Here is a 20,350-nt window from a genome sequence, read left to right on the forward strand (position 1 = left end):
TTCAGGGCACAGAGCAGAGCTTTCCTGTCCAACCTCAGCAGCAGGGCCCCCCGCTTCTGCCCCTTCCCACCGCACTCACGCCACGAGCCTCTCTCCTCTCCCCTTCAGCAGCTCCACTCCGCACTGAGGTCACAAAGAACGAGCCTCCAAACCTAAGGATCTCAGAGCCCAGGCTCTTTGCTGCCGGCTTTCGCCCTCTGGCATCTCCCTCCACCCAGGTATGGTGGCCCTTGCTGCCAAAACTGCTGGAAAGAAAACAAAAAAAGAAAGAAAAAAAAAAAGAAAAAAAGTAACAGGAAAGAAATGGATCTCGCACATCTCTGCAAAAAATAAAATAAAATAAAATAAAAATTCAAGTGAGAACACTCACAGACAGAAAAACTCCCTGTTAAGGCTCCACAGGGGAACAACACTCTCAGGAAAAATGATTTGGGCAAGGAACAATCTCCTGGGTGCACCAACTTCCAGACACCAGCAAGCTGCCCCAGTGCTGGGAAGCAGCAGCGATCCTTCACAGCTCTTTGCAAAATGTGTAAAATACTGGCTGGTATTATTTTAACTTTGTAGAGGAAACCAGTATTCTTAAATATGAAAAGGGAGAATGAACACAGCAAAGGTACAGTACAGCTAACTAAGAGGTGACGGCTACAGTCCTGGTACCAGCTGGAAATCTGTTAGAGTTGGAGCATAAATCCAACTGAGACTGAGGAAATTTCGTGATGCCGGCTGTTTCAAGTGCATCCATTGCCGGCAATGGACATTGTGCCAGGACGACTGTTCCTGGCTTCAATGGATAAAAAAAAAAAACAAACCCATAAAACACAACAAAACAAAGAAAGAAAAGCAATCCCAGCAAGACAAGCCCACGCCAACGAGGAACGGCACCTCTCCCTCAAGTCACATCCTGACCAAACACCTTCACCACTTCACAGGTGGAGTCACACTGCATCTTACGTGGGACCCTTCCCATAGACACTCCTTCTCCCCATCCTCTGCATTCCTGATCCAGACCTCCTGCCCCTACACAACGGCGCTCCGTCTCATTCTGGCTTCACGCACAACCCTCCGTCCCACCCCACCTGGCCCTCATCGCACCACCACCATCGGGTCACCCCCTCGGCCAAGTTTCCCAACACGCGGAGCCTGCTTGCGCCCCGCTGCACCTCCTCCAGGCGCCACCGCGCGATCGCCATCGCTACGCCGCCGGTCGGGCCCCCGTCCACAGGCACAACCAACGCGGCCTTCTCTGAACTTGCCCTCTGTCCACCTGGGGTCTGCTGGGAAGACAACGCTAACTGCAGAAGCAATAGAAGTCCAAGGCACTAAAATATCCAGCAAGCATACTGGGAGAACAGACAAGTATTCAAGTACATTAATTTATACAATTTTACATTCACATTTATTTATCTAATACAATGAAAATACAAAGGAAAAAGTTAAAGTGTCTCCAATAAGTATAAGGATATAGCTAGCTTTTTTTCCCATTTTTTACTTTTTAACTTTTTTAACCCTCTATATTCCACTCATTTTTAAACTACTGTTGTCCAACAACATTTATATATCACAGTGTTTCCACATCAAAACTGATGGTAAGTACATGTCCGCAGGGAACTTTTAAAATCTTTAAACAATTTAAATTGCTCTAATGCTGCAGTCAAAGCTGTTAATATCTTACTTAAAGCAGTAATGACCTATCAAGCACGGGCTGCACTGCAAGTCCATTCGGGTGCCCCATCGTTCTGGAGCCAAATACGATCGAGTGGGGAGAGGGAGAGGAGGGGGATCTGGACAGCTGGTCTCGGATCTTCAGGGAGAGAAGTGTGCTAAAGCCTCATGCTAGGATTCAACTCTCCCATCTTGACATACGCGGATTCGGCCTCAAACCAGAGAAATGTTACAGCAAGACTGCGTTAACTGCCCCCGTCACTGATCTTCACGGCTCTCGCTTCACACGAGAGCGGGACCCCTCGAGTCCAAACAACTGTCCCATCGTAAGGACGCCGATCATCCTTCTCCCCCTTGAAAGCATGTGGGGAAGCCCCCTTTACAGAAAGTTAACAGCAATGGGTGGAAAAGAGAAATTCATTCCCAGTCTGGCAAGCAACCAGTTCATTGCAGCACTAGGAGTTGACAAAGGGCCCCGTCTCCCTCCCCACGTCCCGTCCCCAGGTCTAGCCAGCACGGTCTCCGAGCGGGGCTAAGTGGTCCGCAGGTTGGAGCCTGGAGGGTTGCTGATGGATTTCTGCAAACCGCTGATGTTGAAGCTTTGCAAAGACGCGGCACCTACGGGCTGGAACTGGCCAAGTGGCTGCTGTGCCGGACCGCTCGTCCCGCTCCACGGAGCGGCAAAAGACGCTGCTGGGTAACCGTACTGCTGCGGAGGGCACATGGCCTTCGTGAAGGGACCTAAAGAGGTAGCTGATGCTGCAGAGATGGGCGTAGCACCCAGGGAAGATGTCATAGAGATACAGAGCTGACCTGGTGCTGAGAATTTTCTTGCCATTCCAGGGCCCTGAAAGAAAACCCAACCTCCAAGTTAAACAGCTGCTCTTACAAACCACCGGCTATCCCCGCAGGCCATTCCAAATGGCTGTCTGGAAGAACACATCATGGCTTTACTCTCTTTACTCTTCAGTTATCTCTCTTCCCTTCCAGAGCACGCAATATCACACTGTGCACACAAGGTTTACCCAACATTTCTGTAGCGCAGTTGTCCAGGATACGTGGTGACTGTACTCCACCTGGTTGACACTCTGACATAGCAAGACGACCCGACAGTCACAGTCATAAACATTTATGGGTTAAAACTTACCTCATAGTTGCTATGCCCTTTGCCAACTTTCTTGCCAGACAGGTTCATGGCATCTCGGGCCCAGTTATCTACCAGCTTGTGCAGGTCATCTGTGAAAGTCCCTTTTCGGCTGGAGGCAATAGCAGTAGGCTGAGACTGGGGTGCTTGGCTGTTCACTGTAGCCCCGACTGCGTTAGTGCTACTGGTCCCTAAAAACACAAGAAATGGGAGTCAAAATTTGGGGTCAAGATCAGCTTCCTCCAGTGAATTTAATAATCGTGGCAATGGTACAACGATAGAGAGCCAATTAAAATGCCATGCAGCTTAAGTCTAGGTTTCAATTTCAAGACAAGCTGAAGTAGGAACTATGAGGACTCCTACAGGCATTTCCTCAGATTATTAATATTTCACAGATGTTTCCTTCAAGAAGTCCTGCAAGTAGTCATCTTTACAGGGGAACAGCAGCAGCCTATAGGTCTTTGCAGAAGAAAAAGGAGATTAGATTTCAGCACCAGATGACAGTAGTCGTGTCGTTCTTTCATCCTATACCATTTAATCAGCAGCAACCACTACCAGCACAAGTCAATTCCACCTTAGAGGACAATGCTGGATGCTGAATATGGAGTACTACAAACAGCACAGCCAGCTGCTCTGTAGAAAATTATCTCCACTTCATAAAATGAAGAGGAAAAATTCACTCAGATTACACAAAAAGCCACAGTGAGATACAACAACTGTTGTTTCCAATAGCTGCCATACTTGAGCATAACCAGACAGGACTGTCTTCATCCACTAAAGAGCAGGGATCAGCAGGGGAAGTCTGCACTGTGTTAAATTTTGCTTTTTGCCTCTGAAAGCACTTTTTTGCCATTATGTTCAGATTTCCTAGTCTGAAGAACAAGCATTTCAATGTAAATGACTAACACAGCTTAAAGAAGGCAGAAATGAGACCAGTTCCTTGGATGTGCTTTGACACAAATTTCTGTTCACTGGGTTGACCACAAGAACAAAAGCCCCACACATGAATACTGGGAATTTGGTGCTTCTAGAAAGCTGGCTGAACAGCACGCTGCAGAAAACATCCAGAAGTTCTGTGTTTAGTAGCCTTACTCACTGTCTCGCCCTAATAAGCACACAGCTTCACTCAAAATGAAGCTTTTCACAAGACAGATAACATAGCAGTAGCAAAAGTTGTTTATTATCAGGTAAGAATTCTGAATTCCCAGCAGTACCTTCATTTCAGATGTGGAATGAATACATTCCAGAAGTATCTTCATTTCCAGATGTGGGACCAGTAGGACCATGGGGAAGGCAGAATGAATCTACATTTCTCAAATCCACTTGGCTCAAAACCAACTAAACATAATTAGTTCCTGTCAGTGTAGAGCTAAACCCTGCATTCACTGCAAGCATCTTCACCTAACTGGTTTTCAAATAGCCTCATATATTTCTACCTGCTTGTTCTGAAGGCTGCAATTGGGAAGCCCAGGATAACCTGAGCATATGGCAGAATTTCTGGAGAAAACTGATTTAAAAAGTTGAGGATCAAAAATCCTAGCAAAGACAGTCATCTCCATTGCCAAGGCCGAATGACAGTCGTTGTCCCCTGTCTGACAGCTGATTTCTCAGTAGTGGTGCTGCAGTGGCACAGGCTGCCCAGGGAGGTGGTGGAGTCACCACCCTGGAGGTGCTCAGTAACTGTGTGGACGCGGCACTGAGGGACGTGGGCAGTGGGCACGGCAGGCGTGGGCTGCTGACTGGACTCAATGATTTCAGATGTCTTCTCCAACCTTAATGATTCTGCAATTCTAATTCCTCCGTGCTGCCCTCCCTGGCTAGCTGCCCCGCTCCCTGCAACCATGGCATCAAAGAAAGAACTGGCTCCAAACCCCTGCAGGAATGCTTTATAATAAGGAGTGAATTAGGAAGGTGACATACTTACTACGCAGGACAAATAAGCAAAGTGTTACCGCCTCTAGTAGTGCTGAGGAGGGAAGGACACAACTCCCTCCCACCAGATCCAGCTCAAGCATGGAGATGGCTCCCAGTGAGGGTGCTCACCAGAGGGACAGCAGCTGTTACAGGCAGGCAGAGGCATGCAACAGTGCACAAGGAAGGAGAGAATAGGGTTCCCTGACCAGGGAGTGCAGCTGCAGCTCAGATGAATGCTAACAGAAACATACCATAAGGTGGAAAGGAAAAATCTACGATAAAATAATGAAAACTTTAAGCATGCACCACATCTTATTTAATAATAACAGTGACCGAGAAAAAGAAGGTGAAATTAAACACAAAACAGGCAAAAATAACAAAGAGGTACTCAAGATGAGGTGTGGAACCAGTAACAACCACATTCCACCATGAGGGCTCATGCAGGGATTGATACACTCACTCTCATACTCTTCATGATGGCCAATATCTGGTTCTCGTGTCTCATATTTCTATGTTAATCAATAAGTGCACAGCTGGCAACCTGGGACCGTGGCTCTATGCTTGAAGAGCCTCTTCAGGCCGCGCAATGGAGGGAGTTAATTACAAAATACTACAGAACAATCATCCAGAGATGTGAAAAATCACTTAGAAAAGCTGAAGTGTTTTGAAGAGGACTGGCTGAGTGTTTAATCCAGGGTTTAAGGCAGATAGGAAAGGTGGGGGGCAAAGAGCTTTATCTGAAAAGTGATTTTAGTACGGAGCTCCAATCTCAAGTCACAGACAACTTGAGGCAGACCAACCTACGCTATAAGAAGTGAGCTGTAAAATTACTGGGAGCTCCCACAGTATCAGTGTAAAAACTGACTTCTTAGGAACTTCACATTTTAACCCTGATGTAGTTTCTGCCTACTGAAGCTGCCATTCAGAAGAGTGTGAGAAGGAAGCGTTTCAATTCGTGGCATTTAATGGAAACAAACCCCCGCATTCCTGCTTGGTCACAGCAGCCGTCCTCAGTCCTACTCTGACATAAGGGACCTGAAGTGAAACAGGCTTCTGCTTCTTCAGCCTGCCACCTACAATGCCTTCATTTTACACCCAGCCTTCTTTTTTATTATTGTTAAATCTCACCATGAGTGACAAAGGCACTGTCAAAAGGCACCTTTAAGCCGTTTTCAGTGACGTGACCACATGCTGGCTTTTCTAGACATCTCTTACTTCAGGACACGGATAGAGGTCAGATGGCTTACTCTTGCAACGCTGAAGGACACTCTGCCATTGGAGCTGTCACTGAGATGGCAGAACCCATCAGATACGTACAGAAAGCAGCTGCTCAAGGGTACAGCATTAGCACATCGCAGTGAGCAGCTGTCCTCGATGCTCAATTCACTGTTATTAGCAGGGAGCAAGGAGTTGCTCAGGGAAGGTGAGGCTCTGCCTCCACTCTTCTGCAAAGGTAATAGCCACGCTGTACAGCTATGCTAACAACAGAGTACACATTAGAGGGCATAACAGAGACAGACAGATGCTGTGCTAGGGACAGAGTCAGGGAGGCAAGGCTTCGGTGACCAGAAAAAGCCAATGAACAGCTTTACAGTCAGGAGTTGGAGATAACAGAAATAAGATAATTACTACAGAGCTGGTTGCAAGGACAGACTTTTTTCACCATCTTCCCTGAAGCACAAAGAGAGAGTCATTTGTTAAAGATAAGAGAAACAGTGAGAAATGTTTAGTATCAGCAAACAGTACGAAAAGCTTGGTGAGAAACAGAGGGCATGGCACAGCAGGGCTCCTGAAAGTTCTGGTATGTTCTAGGAAAAAGCCCAAGATTGCTCTGACAGTTTCGTGGGCTGTATTTTCAGAAAAAGAAATGGTTTGGCCTTCTGCATTTATTTCTCAGTATTTCAGAATTCCCAAACTGCAGTGAGGAATGGCAGAACACATTTACGGTTTCAACTGCCCATTACTACTAAAGCAAAGCAAATACATCTTGCATTTTTGTCAGGGCGCAGAAAGCATTTCACAGCTATCAAGTTTGACTGTCATCAAGTGAGAAGAATTTGATAAGCCAAGTGCACTCATGGTTTGTCACCTTGTTCTCTCAGGCCTCCCCAGGTCTGTGGGACAGACCTTCCCTGCCAGGCTGTACCACTCTATTTCTCCCGCCGCACAGTTACAAGCATCAATTACTGCACTGTTTCCTCAACGCTGCTGATTCGAACCCAGCATCTTCCCCAGTTGTCACTCTCCATAACAGTCTGCAATAGCACTCGAAGGACAGGACTCCAGGAAGCAAGCAGCCTGTAATGAGCTGAGCGCCAGGCCAAGCTGTGCCATGCCTCTATGAGTATGACCTGCTTTTGCAGGACAGCTACAACACGCATTTCAAAAAGAATCCATTTTTCTTAGCACAAGCCCCGCAGGTAGAGGATATGCCAATGTATTCTTAGAGCCAGATGGTGCACAATTTGCAGCAAGCCAGAGCCTTAGAAGTACATGACACTCTCACATTCAGTTCACTGTCAATTCCAGAAGTAGAGTAGTTGTTCATTACAAAGGATGGGGCAGCCAAGAGAGGATTTTGAAGAGTTAACTTTGGTAAGCATGTGAGTATTTCCAAGAAAGGAGCTGCTAAGTCTTTGAACTGCAGATGTTTGTTACTGCACATCCGCACAGTAATATATCTAAAATCCAATGAGGTATCACTGCAAAATTCAGCAGCCACAAATATGTTTCCCCTCTCTGACTCCACTGCCTTAGAAGATCGTGCTGGTTGTATTGCAGCTGTCTCTGCAGAAGGCCACGTCTTGTTCCTGCACACAAATCTCTGGCTGCCAAGTGCAGCTCGACAGATGCTACAGATGCATGGTACATTAGGCAGTGCAGCAACTGAAGGTCTCTTTTCAGCATTCAGAACTCTCGTATCAACTCATTCTGGAGTCTGGGAAACAAATGTCAGAGCATTTAAAGGGTCCAGCCTGCAGCAGCAGCATGGGAGATGTTGCAGCCCACCCCCCCCCCAAAAAAAAGAAGCATTGCAGCAGCAGCAGCCTCAGCTCAAGCACACTGTTAGTTCAGACAATCACATCAGAAGTTTGAGGCTCTCTTTTTTAATCTGGCGTAGTGTAAGCACCAGTGAAAAGATGTTGAGAAAGGCTGCAAGGTAACTTGCAAGGGTTGACAGAATGTCTGAAGATGGCCATTTCCCCACCTGCACTGCTATGTGTGCATCATATTTAATCTGACTCTGATTCACACTAAGAGCTTCCAAATCTGTGGCCCATTTGAGTTGACCTGAAAATATTCTGTAACTATTTTTAAGTTTCAATCTTTTACTCTCCATCTGTGAATGAACACAAAAAGTCAATGTTAACTGCCTACAGGTGGCATCAATGCTCTGCACTGTGATCAGCACTGGTGCTGACAGCATGCATAAACACCCAACTTGCACAGCAAGCACACTGCTGGAAGGAAGCAACACATCCCCTCCACCATCAGTTACAACAGTGCCCAACAAAGGAATAATTTGGGAAACAAATCTTCCTCACTGTTTCTGAAGGAAAGAATAGTTCCCCTGCAAGTCTCATGGCAGCTAACATATACTGAAGCGTAATTAATAAGCAGGCCAAAAGAAAAGGCCCAGTGTACTACATCTGGCAAGCCAACCTCAATTTCTGCCATTTCACTGACCTGCCCAGAAAAGTTTCCACCAAAAGCTTAGAGAAATCAGTGTTTGTTAAAACAGTTTAAAAAAACAGAATACCTAACACGAGAACCCAAACTTCCAAAGGTATGCTAAGAGCAACTCAGCCTAGCCATGGAATGGAAGGGAATACAAGGCGGCACATGAGGATGGGCTGCATGAAACAGATCCAAGCAGCAGAAGAAAACAAAAAGACAAAACAAAAAAGACAAGGAAGGAGTAAAGGTGTTACACACAAAGAGCCAAGCAGGGCGTACTCAGAAATCGGGTCCTCCTGCCACCAGGCTTGAACGTCACTCTCTCAGATGCACAGTTAAACTTCGCACAGCCTGTGAGAAAACAAAAACGGGAAGAACAGAGAAAGGAGAGGAGAAGAGACAGAACACCACTACAAGATGTTAGCAACTTGAGGTTGGAAGGGTGAAATGCATTAACATGGCACACAAGAGTAAGCTTCCAAGAGCAGACCACAGAGTATGCAGACAACATACGGAGTGAAGAGACTCGCCTTCAATACAGCGGACATGAGGCCAAGTTTGCTGTGTTAACCTCCAGTTTATAACCCAGCAATGGGGTTTCCATTGGTAGGAAAGCCAAACGCCAGCAAAAGCGTCTGCTTGTAGAAGATACTGCACAACTCTAGATACAAGGAGGTGCAAGTAGCTCCAAAATACTTGAGCAGTTCAACACAAAAATCTCTACAGAAAATTCTTCCCAAAATTCTTTCAGAAAGTCGATTTCTGTTTTCCGTTTGTACTTCTCCAAATTCAGCAGTAATATTTGTTTCATTTGATGCATTTAATCAGACTATGGTAAAGCTTTTCAAAAAGATGCTAACACATAAAAAACTGAGGCAACTACTTTCATAGAAGCAAACGAATCAAACTATCATCTCCTGAGCAACTGACAAGGAAGAAAGTCCTCCCTCCAAAATAGATTGGGGCTGAGTGAGAGATGACCTGACACTACCTAAGCAATCCACAACTTGAGTAAAATGAACATTTTATTCCTACACCATTCCATCCTCCTATGCTGCTGACCAGGATAACTCTTTAACGCATAAATGAAGAACATAATTCTTTTTTTCCTTTTATTGCCAAAAAATTTTCAACAGAAACAGCCACAGCAGTTTCAAATTCAAGAAAGAGTGAGTCTTCCGAAATTTTCCTACCATTTCAATTACCTATTATCAACAAAGCTATTCTGCCTCATCCTTAATCTCACATTTGAACCCACCTTTCCTCTACCTCTCTCCTTTGTTTCCTCACCCTTGCAGCCAACACCACCTTCTCTCAGGTCAGAAGAATATTGCTTGCCACCACCACACTGCATTCTCTTGTGTTCTCCTTGGTGTTTTCATTAGACAGGGCCACATGCTATATATTAATTATTTTAACGTTCCTGGCACCTTCTGTTTATGTGAGAAGCTAGAAATGTAGTTGCAAAACATACACTCTTTTCAGTTTGCATGCATTGGGGTCGAATTCCCTGTCTACTTTATGACGTGTATTAAACATCAAGTGGCATCAAGTAGATTCTTTCACCAGCAGTAAAGGTGCAAGACTTGTCACTAAATCCATCTGAAGTCTTACCTTGGCCTGGCGCAGAAAGGCTTGGTACTGAAAGGGCACCATCACTGGTAAAGGCAGAGTAGAGGTTTTCGCTGGAAGGTGAAGGTTTGAGGGGCTGTAACAAATGATTCTGTCCAGTCTCTGGCACACTACCAGGAGGATGAAGAGTCTGTTGCGGGGGCAAGACTGATGGTGCACTCTGAGCTGACAAATTGCCTGGAGAAGGAATGAAGGCAAAACACAATGAACCTTTCAGCTTCCCCGTGTCATTTTCTGAGCTTTTTTTCAGTGCACCCAATGGAGAACAGCAAAACGTATGACTGAGTTATTATGCTAGCAATGGAGAAAAGTGCAGGGGAGGGGAAGTATATTCATCCTCTGGACTTGACAATTCCAGGTGAGAGAGAGGCAGGGGAAGGACTACACCAGCATATTGGAAAGTATTAAGACTAAAATAATTTTTCTTCAATCTTAAGGGAACTCACTGTCACACGCTCACACAGAGTTCCTCTATCATATAATAAACCAGAAGTGAGCACAGTGCAACTAGATACAGACCCTCATACACGACATGGAGCTGCCAAAGTCAGAGTATAAAACAAATATTTCCGCTTACGGGCAGGATGTGAGTGACATCTACAGATAGATAACATCTGACACCCATGTCAGTCAGGCACAGAACTATTTTTCAATTTATTGTAAAAATTGTCTTAATGAGAAATGAAGCCTTGATAACTGAAATCTTCTTAATTTGCAAAGTACAAAGAATTGTCACTCCCTAAAACTTCACTACTTCAACATCCATCAGTTGTGACTTTGATTTCTGGCAATACCATGCTTAAGTGCTCTGAAGTATGAAAAATCATTTTTGAAGATGGATGAAGATACCATTCCCATTCTATAAAACCATTTTCAGGAGAAAACAAGAGTAGTTGATGCCCCATTCCTGGAGACTTTTGAGGCAGGGCTGGATCAGGCCCTGGGCAACCTGATTCAGCTGTGGTGTCCCTGTTCATTGCAGGGGAGTTGGATTAGATGGCCTTTAAAGGTCCCTTCCAACTCTAAGGATTCTATGATTTTATGGGGAAAAAAAAAATTCCCTTTGTAAATTTATACTTTACACTCTGGATTGATTCCCAGTCCTCTTATAGCCCCATCACTAATCTCAAAAAACCAAACCAAAACAAAACAAACAAAAACAAAACAAAACAACCCATACCCACAATTTTAAACTGCTCTTACAAAACAATGTAATATAGTTTAAGTAAATTGCAAAAGGCAAAACTATCAACTAGCAAAAGCAACTTAAATGACTTTGTAGTCCAGGCAGTGGAGGAGCTTGGAGTAGGGAGTGCAGGAGAGCAAGGTGCAGCAGAAGAATCGTATCAGTCTGGAAGTGACTGGTAGCACTTAGTCAGTTCTATCTTATTTATTAAAAAAAAAAAAGAGAGAAAGCCTTACCTGACAGCTGTGGACTCTTATTTCCCTGGGAGCTGCTACGACTGGATTTGCTGCTTTTTCCTTTAGTGGGTCGTCTCCTCCTTCCTGAAAGGGGTGCAGCAGGGGGTATAATGACTGCAGGTGGGACTTTTCCTAGTTTTGTGTATAGTGATTCAATCTCCTGCTTCTGGCGACTCTGCAGCTCCTGGATCTCTTTAAGGTGCCTAACAAGTTGCAAGAGCATCACTTACAAAACTGTATGCACACAGCTGTAGTACATGTAACAATCCCTCCCCTCCAGTCAAGCTTGATCAGCTTGTTTGGTCAAACTCCCATAAACATTTAAGAGCAGATGAAATAAATCCCTTCCACAAGCAATCACTGAATACATATGGCAAAATGCTTGTTTTTTCCATTTTGTCTAAAAATGACTAGGAATTCCAACACAAAGTTTCCAGCATTGTAATCTCAAAACCAGAATAAACATATGTATAAACAAGAACACACAGCAAACAAACCAATCAAATCATTCATCATAAATGCTATAGGAATAGCTAGAACACTGTTTTCTGAAACATATGGCATTGGAGGCTTCAACATTCATACTGAAGCATTTTTTTCAGAGCAGTAGCCAGCTGTCCTAAAAAGTCAGTTTTCAATATAAGTTCAATATTAAGTCACATTCTTTGACTTCTCAATTTTCTTCTAAATCAACAGGGATTCTCCAGGAAGTGGAGAACACCAGAATCACTTACTAGAAATGCAAAGTTGATTGCCATTTTCAAGACAGACAACAATATTTCCACTATCTACTAAATTTCAGAGATATGCAAAAACTTCTGTACATCTACATAGATTTATCCACAGTGTGGCAATCTGTATTTGAACACACACACTGAGATTACAGATTAGAAAATTAACATACCAAGTGCACATACCTGTTGTTTGGGATCATTATGTATTACTTTTCCACTAAATAATTTTATTTCCCATGTAAACACTGACAGTGGGTCCTGACACTTAAGAAAGCTTTAGTTTCTTTTTAAAGAAGGCTAGCTTTTTTCCTTTGTGAAAAGTGAAGTCCAGAGGAAATGAAATGAAATTCATATTAAGCCTTTGCTACACATTTCACACATGCACAAGGGAAGGAAAAAGCCTTACTTCTCCCGTAATCGACGGAGTTCCAATTTCAAGTCTTCATCTTCAATATCTGACTCGTTGTCACTGCTCATGTAGGAAGAATTGAACGAGTTGCTAAGACTCTGAACAGGGAGGCTGATCTTTGACGCTGTGGCCTGGAGGGAGTCTGGACTCGCTGAGCCATCATCCAGATCCTTAGCCATTCCACTCAAGAAAGCAGCCTCTGGTTCAGAGGACGGACCATTCATATGTGGGGACTGCCTCGACTCCAACTCTTTCCTAGGGGCTGCAGCTGAAGAAGCAACTTGTTCCAAGTCCACAGAGAGAGGGAGAGTCATTGGCTCTCTCTCTGCACAGGTGACCTCATCCTGAGTCTTTGACACTGAGAAGCGCCCCACTTGATCTGTTGTTGTTGTTACCTGGAAGCGTCCAACCTTAGTAGGCTGACCATCGTCTACTGGCAACTGCAGCACAGGAACTGGCTGAGGAATGCCATGTGCCACAGCCTCGCTTTTCCGCCCTCCAGCCTGCTTTACCAGGGTGCTCTCTGGACTGCTTCCAGAAAGAGGGGAGGAATCAGAGGAGGTGGTTTCAAATTGCAGCGGCTTAGTCTCAGGTTTGTCACTCTCTTTCAGCACATCATCCACTGCCACAGATACCTACAACAGAAATGCAATCATACAGACCTTCTAAGTTCTTCCTTAGCATGATGCACTTATTTACATTACATAGCAGAACCATACGAGGGGGGGGGAAACAACTAGTTGCTCACTAGTTGCTTGGTGAGGATTTTCTATGAACATCCAAATCAGTTTAACATGGAATCATAGAATGGTTTGTGTTGGGCTGGACCTTTAAGATCATTCTGTTCCAACCCCCCTGCTATAGGCAAGAACACCTCCCTCTAGACCAGGTTGCTCAAAGTCCCATCCAGCCTGGCCTTGAATGCTTCCTTAGAGGGGGGGGATCCACAACCTCTCTGGGCAACCAGTTCCAGTGTCTCATCACCCTCCCAGAAAAGAATTTCTTCCTGATATGTAGTCTAAATCCACCCTCTGCCAGTTTAAAGCCCTTCTCCTCATCCTATCACTACCTGCCCTTATCAAAACTCCCTCCCAGCTTTCCTGTAGACCCCTTCAGGTCCTGGAAGGCTGCTATAAGGACCCCCAGAGCCTACCTGAAACCGTCCCATCTTAAGAATGCCAGCTCCTGTTGTTGTGGAAGCCATACCACTGCTTTCTCCACCATAAGATGCTGAAGCTAAAAAATACCAAACAAATAAAGGAGAATGGGATTGAGAAGAAAATTAGCATGCCTTTGGATTTATGGAACCTATCTCCTTTCTCAGCTCTGCCATGTATAATACCAAACTAAAATTTTAAAATTGTTTTTCTATAAAGTTCTGTTGTGCAGTAGACTTACCAGAAATGTACTTTTATATTGTGATAAAAAAGTACACTTTGATTTCAAGCAAGGATGTGAAGTAGCCAAAAATAAAAAACAAATGAAATTTATCTAAGAAATAGCATATTTCAATTCCACACCCATGGTGACTACATAAAATTCAAACGCTGGAGGCAATTTCTTAATAATAGAAAAGTGGTACATTTAAGAAACGGTATAAACATTTACTCAGGGCTGCATGAAGCCTTCAGAGCTGGATCCTTAGATGGTAGCTCCTGATTTTATTATTGTATGCACTAGCAGTATAAGGTTACAAAGCTGAAAAATAACATTCTATTTTTAAACTAATTCTGTTGGACAGCTTGTTGGGTTTATTCAGCAACTTTTCACTTTGCTTACTTTTACTATCTAAAATTAACAGGCAAATGAACTCATTTTCTAATAGGAAAAGGAGCTTAATGACGTAGTTATCTATCAAGCACACCAGAAAGGGACTATTTTATTTTTCTGTTGGCTTTATTAGCTTTTAAAGTTTTGTCATTGCACTTGCAATCTAAATGTTGTATATCCTTACAAGTTGCTAACCTGTTTCAGTTTTGCATTAAATCTCTGTGCTAAGAAATCATCTGAAATAACAACGGCTGTCTTACCATCTTTTAGAGGCTGTGCTGCTGTGGACACCAGACCAGTAACTGCTGTAGATGCTACTGAGGGCACAGACTAGAAGTTCAGGAGAGAAATAAAATAAAAATAATCAGAATCAGCAGTTCGATTCAACTCCAAGTAATCTACCATAGTGCATGTAACAGCATTTTTTAATTCCATCAGGTCTAACAAACGATCCATCGTAGGACTAACAGAAGATCTCTTCATCTCCAAAGCAAGCAACATCAGCAACAGATTTTGCATGCCTTGCAACACAAGACTACCAGCAGAACCTCCCCTTTTGCTCTGCAGAAGTGATGCACGAATAGTCACTTGGAGATCAATGTTAATCACTATCATCCTTTTCTATCATCTTTTTATATCAATATTTCAATAGACTCTTAAGAATTGAAACCTACGCTTTAAACATCTCTCCTAAATTACGACTGACTTCCCACATAGTGCTAGTTTAGCACCTTCTTTTCCCCTGTTTCCCATTTTAGTTCTGTGATATTAATGGCTTTGCCAAAAAAGATGGGTTATGAATTAATCCCAGAACTAGCCTCAGGATATACAGTATCTATTGCAACCTACATACTTCCTCCATTTCGCTTGGCTCTGTCCCACACACTATAGGAAGACTCTCTGTTTTTAATTAGAAGCCTATAGACTCGTGCAGTGATATTAAAGGCAGTGACTTAAGTGCATGAACTTGAGAAAACACTGGTTACTTGAGAGTACTATTTGTCAGTATTGCAAACGTACACAGGCAGGAGCTGATGTCACTGGAACGGTCTCTGGACTAAGGGTTCTCCTCAGCTTAGCATCCAGATCTTCCAGTGGCTGCTGGGACTGATGAGAGAGGAAACAGTAAACAGCTGCCCCAGCTCAAGAAAAATACACACATTTCTAAAACTATAGCCACATTTAATACTAAAATTTAAAGCAGTCAGCACTGTTTTTATATTTCTGTCTTTCCCTTGCTACGTGCTTACATTTAACATGTGCAACACAGGAAGGCTGAAAACAATTTAAGCAACACATTTGGATAAGCAGAGAAGAAACATTAACTGAAACATCCATTTTTCACAAAGTTTGCATTCCCACCCTTGAGAATTGTGTAAAGACAGTCTAAGTCTCCAGGTTCTACAGTCTTTGGTCTACAAGGATTACACAAACTTGTTATGACTAAGAAAACTCACAAAAAAAAAAAAAAAAAAAAGAAACATGCCCATACTTTCAAAAATTGAGGAACAAATTATCCAAAAACTGGTCTTGGGATGACATGCAGTTGGACTGCTGGTTATGAAACTTGTACAAAGGAAAAATGTTGCTTAATGAGCTACTGACAAAACCAGAAAGAAAGACAAACCCATCTATTCTAAGACAAGTCAATAATTTTCCAGTCCATATTATACAACAGCAGCAAAGGCTCTTAGCAGTTATCTAGATTTGATCCAATCAATCTTCTCCCATTTTGTCTCTTACACCAAGGCAGGTTTTAGAATTCAAATGAGAGGTGAAATTAGGTAAGCTGTTTGCAAGTGACAAACCAGAGAGCTGTATTTTGGCCTTTTCTATACCACAAATCCTCATAGAAACATCTACAGTAAACAGAAGAAAGCCGTTAGCAGTAGTGCTGTAGGATGAACCACACCAGTGGTTAGCGCTGCGTTGAGTTTGGGGGAAAATGATTACCAAGATAACCAGTTCTAAGCGATGACCTGAACCAGTATGAACTTAATGTGACTCATTTTAATTGTTTCCAGATCCATTTGCTGCCACTGTTGGTGAATACAGATGAATTATCACCAAATTGGCAACTCCCCCCTCATTCAGAAAATCATATTTCAAAAGAACTGGCTGAACAGTATTAAAAAAAAGCTACAGGTTCCAGCAGCTGGAGGAAAAGATTCTGCTTGTTAACACTATCTCACAGCTCCACATAAGACAACTAGCTTCTTGCTCAGTTTGGAGCCAGAACATACCCATTCCTAATGAATCATGTTCAGCCTACCAGAAAGCAGCAAGTAAAAGCAAATACAGTGGCACTCTCCTTTCCATGATACAATTAATGAGCAACACCCCAACTCCGTTTTCGCGCATGCAGAGCACAAATTTCTGCCTTTTCACACCGCATAATACTTCCTAAATAATGGATGTATTCTTATCACTTTCAAAGATTTAAACATACTTCTTAGAAAAAAGAAAACCTAGGAGCAGCTCTGAATACAAAGGCCATCTGCAAGGACTCACTGACTGAGCCTGGATGTATTACTATTACTAACTTGCATTTGCTCCATTACGAGGACTAAGAAGGTGGTAGAATAAGAACAGTCAAGACAAGATGCCAACTTTCAGCATCTTGTAATTCTGGCTTATTAGACTGTTTCCATTCTAACCTCTATTCTAGATCCTATGCAAACTTGTCTGAGAGATTCCCTAGAAAAATGACATCTATTGGGGTACCCAGAGAAATCACTGAATAAACATAGCTTCCGCTCAGACAGTGTTGGAGGATAAAAAACCGTAAAATGGAAAAAGGGTCTATTAATGCCATAACCAAAATAAAAGCTGCTACCATGCCTTGCTGCTCAACTCCTTTCATGCCTTTGGAACCAGGTATTACTACATTCCTCCCATTTGAGAGACAAAAGGAAATCCTGCTCAAAAAGAATCTTTGAAGATTAGTATCCAAATATATATAATTCTGTTTTTGCAGTTTTAGCTGTAGAATTAATGGAAGTCATGACAGCTCATTAAGCAAACTTGCCTTAGCAGAGTTTAAATTATTTACAATTTTCTTCCATTATCCCTTTGTGTAACAGTCAATTTAAATCCTTTCAGACTGAAAAGTTCTCACAGGCTATTGTAAAGCCCAACAAAGGAACAGCTTGCAAAGAATAAAACGACCTTTTACAGGTCATTTTAAATGTCAGCACTTCCATAAGTGAAACTCGAATTCAAGAGCACTGTTTCAAGAGATGAGAGCCAGACCGTTACCAGAGTGTCAAGAAGCAGAACTTTATCAAGGTTAGCTCACAGTCAGCACTAAAATTCTGTGGTCAGAAATCCAAAAGAAGTCCAGCCAGGAAGCTAGTTAGTACAAGCCTTCGTACTGTAGCTATTATACTGGCAGTGCTTTAAAATTATAGTTAAGTCTTAAATGAATAATTCCTTTCTACGAAAAGACAGTAAAAATGCAGATTTAGATGTATTCCAAGAGTATTTTCCGCAGACCAAAGCCACAGATGGAAGAGGTGAATATTATGAAAAGTACACATACACAGGTAGTGTCACTTTTACAAGAAAATTACTCTGAGCCTCATGTAGGCACCTTTTCAACCATAATGTCTATACAGGTTTGAATAAAAAAACAAAAAAAAAACAACCAAGGCCAATTCTATCCCAAGGACATTTGAATATTATTCTAAAAATATAATATATCTTTATGTATCTAATATAATTCCTTCAGAAGCACCATACTTCCATCTCAAAATCTCATGGGTTTTGCCTAGTTATTTTTTCAGCTGTTCTTGGTATATTGAACCATAATGTTTCCATCTTACATTTCACTGCACAGCTTTAGAAGATCCAAAAAACAATTTTGTCTCATTTTTCTTCTACATTTGCTCTGTTTCTTAAAAAATCGAAGTGAAGGCAGTTTTAATCTCTATGATCTTGAACTGATCACCTGTCCAACTCACATATAGAACATGCAAGCTAACTGCTGCACACACAACAGAAATTGAACAAGGTGAAGCCACTGTTATATTTCAACTCCTGTTTAGGATTAGGAGCATCACAGACCTTTTACAAAACTGAAAATCTGTTGAAATTAGAGTCTCGTAGTAACCACAGGAAAAAACTTAACCAAGAACTCTGAAAACCAGTAGATCTGTATTAATGTTAACAATTAATTGTGGTATGTACAGCTTCGATGAAGAGCTACTTTGCTCCTGTAACTTTTCACTGTATGAAGAAAACTCACCTGCGTTACATTTTTACAAAAACCTCTACTGTTCAGATTGAAATACTGAATAACTTCAAGTCTGAATTACTCTTCCTGTATTTCAGACATTGAGTAGAGCAGCCCAAAGGACAAGCTAAATCTACAGTGCTGAAGCAACTCTGCCCACTGCTACGTTTACACACAAGGGGTTACTATGCCAAAAGACAAGAAAAACAGACATTAATAACATGCAATGGAGAGTTTAATCGAAACATGCCCTTTGAAAGAAAAAGAGGCAGATAAAATCTGCTGACTCGTGTAGCACCTGAGTTAGTGAAGGTCCTGGAAAAGGTGGCAGCGGCTCACTGGACGGAGTGCCAGCTGGAAGTTCAGAACCTACTGGTAGCACCTATGGATAACCAAGAGGAAACGCGAGTCCATCAGACACAGAACAACCGAAGGATCAGATACCAAGCTACGGTCAATCATGCCCTATGACAGAGGCCTCTGTGTTTTTTCTGTGGAGACTTCCTTCCTGGAAAGTCAGCAGAGAATCTTTGTGGAGTTCAGCAACAATGAAAGTAGGTGGCTGTTTGTCAGTTGTTTTGTTGCTGTTCTGTGGAGGCTTTTTTTCTTTTTTTTTGGTTGATTGGTTGTCTTTGTTTTGCTTCTTTTGTTTTAGTTGTTTGGTTTTTTGCTTGTATTGTTCAGATCCAGATTGAGTAGTCACAATTTCCATTATAAGGAAGCTGCTCTGTCTATGAGCATAGCAACTCAGTTACTTTCTTTTCAAGTCTGCAAGAAATGCCACAGCAATATTTCTTAAATAATTTTTTTTTTTTTTAAAAAAAGCTAAATTTCCAAGAGGCTTCATTTATTAAAAAGTGCAAGAGTGCACTCAACCTCCTCACAACAGATCTATTTTAATGGCTCATTAACAACACCAGGCCATGTGCCTCTGGCAAACAGCTCCAATCAATTATTTGAACAGAGAAAGTCATGCCTGAGGATGTCTCCACTTGTTGAAAAGCGTATTTATCAACTTCTTACACCAATTTCCAGAGCTGTTTTTTTTGTTGTTGTTGTTGTTGTTGTTTTTGTTTTGGTTTGGTTTGGTTTTTTTGTTAACCTGAAGGGTGTTGTGCACCCACAGAAGATGACTAGGCCATGCAATCAGATAGGGGCAGGTCATCCAGGTTATGTGGTAGGAGTTAGAGAAACTGGAAAGGTTAGAATGAGGGATCAAAGCCTCCCAGCAAGGTCAGACAGTACATTCCAGTTAGTTATTTCCATTGTTAGGGAAGTGGGAACTCCTAGGAATTAAGTGACCCATTACACAATTTGCAAGTCTTCTTCTCAGCTGTAACCTTGAGGCTTGACCACAACTTCTGAAGTTTCAGAAACATAGGACAGTCCTATGAGTTACAGCATTAGTCACCTGGCTTCCCTTTATGACAGTGAACACCATTGGATGTGTGTAACTGGCCCAAAATCCTACTGTGGTCTTCAACAAGCAGAACCAGTTCTATCAATGTTATCACAGCTTAACTAATAGTTCAGATTGCAGTAATAACTGACCAGTGAAGATACTGGACACAATTATCTCTTGTTCCCAAAATGTTGAGGCAGGAACTAAGCCAAGTTGCATTACAGCAGTTTTTCTGTGTGCTGAGATCATATACACGGACATTACTGGTTCTGATGCATGGTGACTCACTAAGCTGTGGTAAATTCATCCTTTAGTTTATAAATAAGAGGCAAAATACACTTTACAT

General features: G+C 42.5%; 2 protein-coding genes across 13 annotated transcripts in view; one reads left to right on the forward strand and one right to left on the reverse strand.

Annotated features, from left to right (window-relative positions):
• NINJ2 (ninjurin 2) overlaps positions 1-20,350 on the forward strand; it is a 508,566-nt gene that overhangs the window by 337,784 nt on the left and 150,432 nt on the right. The window lies entirely within an intron of this gene.
• The window catches only part of WNK1 (WNK lysine deficient protein kinase 1), a 97,991-nt gene continuing 78,530 nt past the window's right edge, over positions 890-20,350 (reverse strand). For 6 of the 12 annotated variants that reach the window (XM_052667537.1, XM_052667530.1, XM_052667529.1 and 3 more), the window contains 10 exons: positions 18,901-18,984; positions 15,389-15,475; positions 14,629-14,698; positions 13,752-13,834; positions 12,596-13,233; positions 11,456-11,658; positions 10,016-10,210; positions 8,681-8,752; positions 2,813-3,000; positions 1,377-2,512 (listed from right to left, as the gene is read on the reverse strand). In XM_052667537.1, coding sequence (XP_052523497.1) covers positions 2,198-2,512; positions 2,813-3,000; positions 8,681-8,752; positions 10,016-10,210; positions 11,456-11,658; positions 12,596-13,233; positions 13,752-13,834; positions 14,629-14,698; positions 15,389-15,475; positions 18,901-18,984 — 1,935 coding nt within the window. In that variant the 3' untranslated portion in view covers positions 1,377-2,197. The other 6 variants (XM_052667531.1, XM_052667533.1, XR_008202630.1 and 3 more) reach the window with 5 other exon arrangements.

This window comes from Tympanuchus pallidicinctus, unplaced genomic scaffold (genome assembly GCF_026119805.1).
Source record: "Tympanuchus pallidicinctus isolate F22 unplaced genomic scaffold, pur_lepc_1.0 scaffold8, whole genome shotgun sequence".
In the NCBI taxonomy this organism is placed as follows: Eukaryota; Metazoa; Chordata; class Aves; order Galliformes; family Phasianidae; genus Tympanuchus; species Tympanuchus pallidicinctus.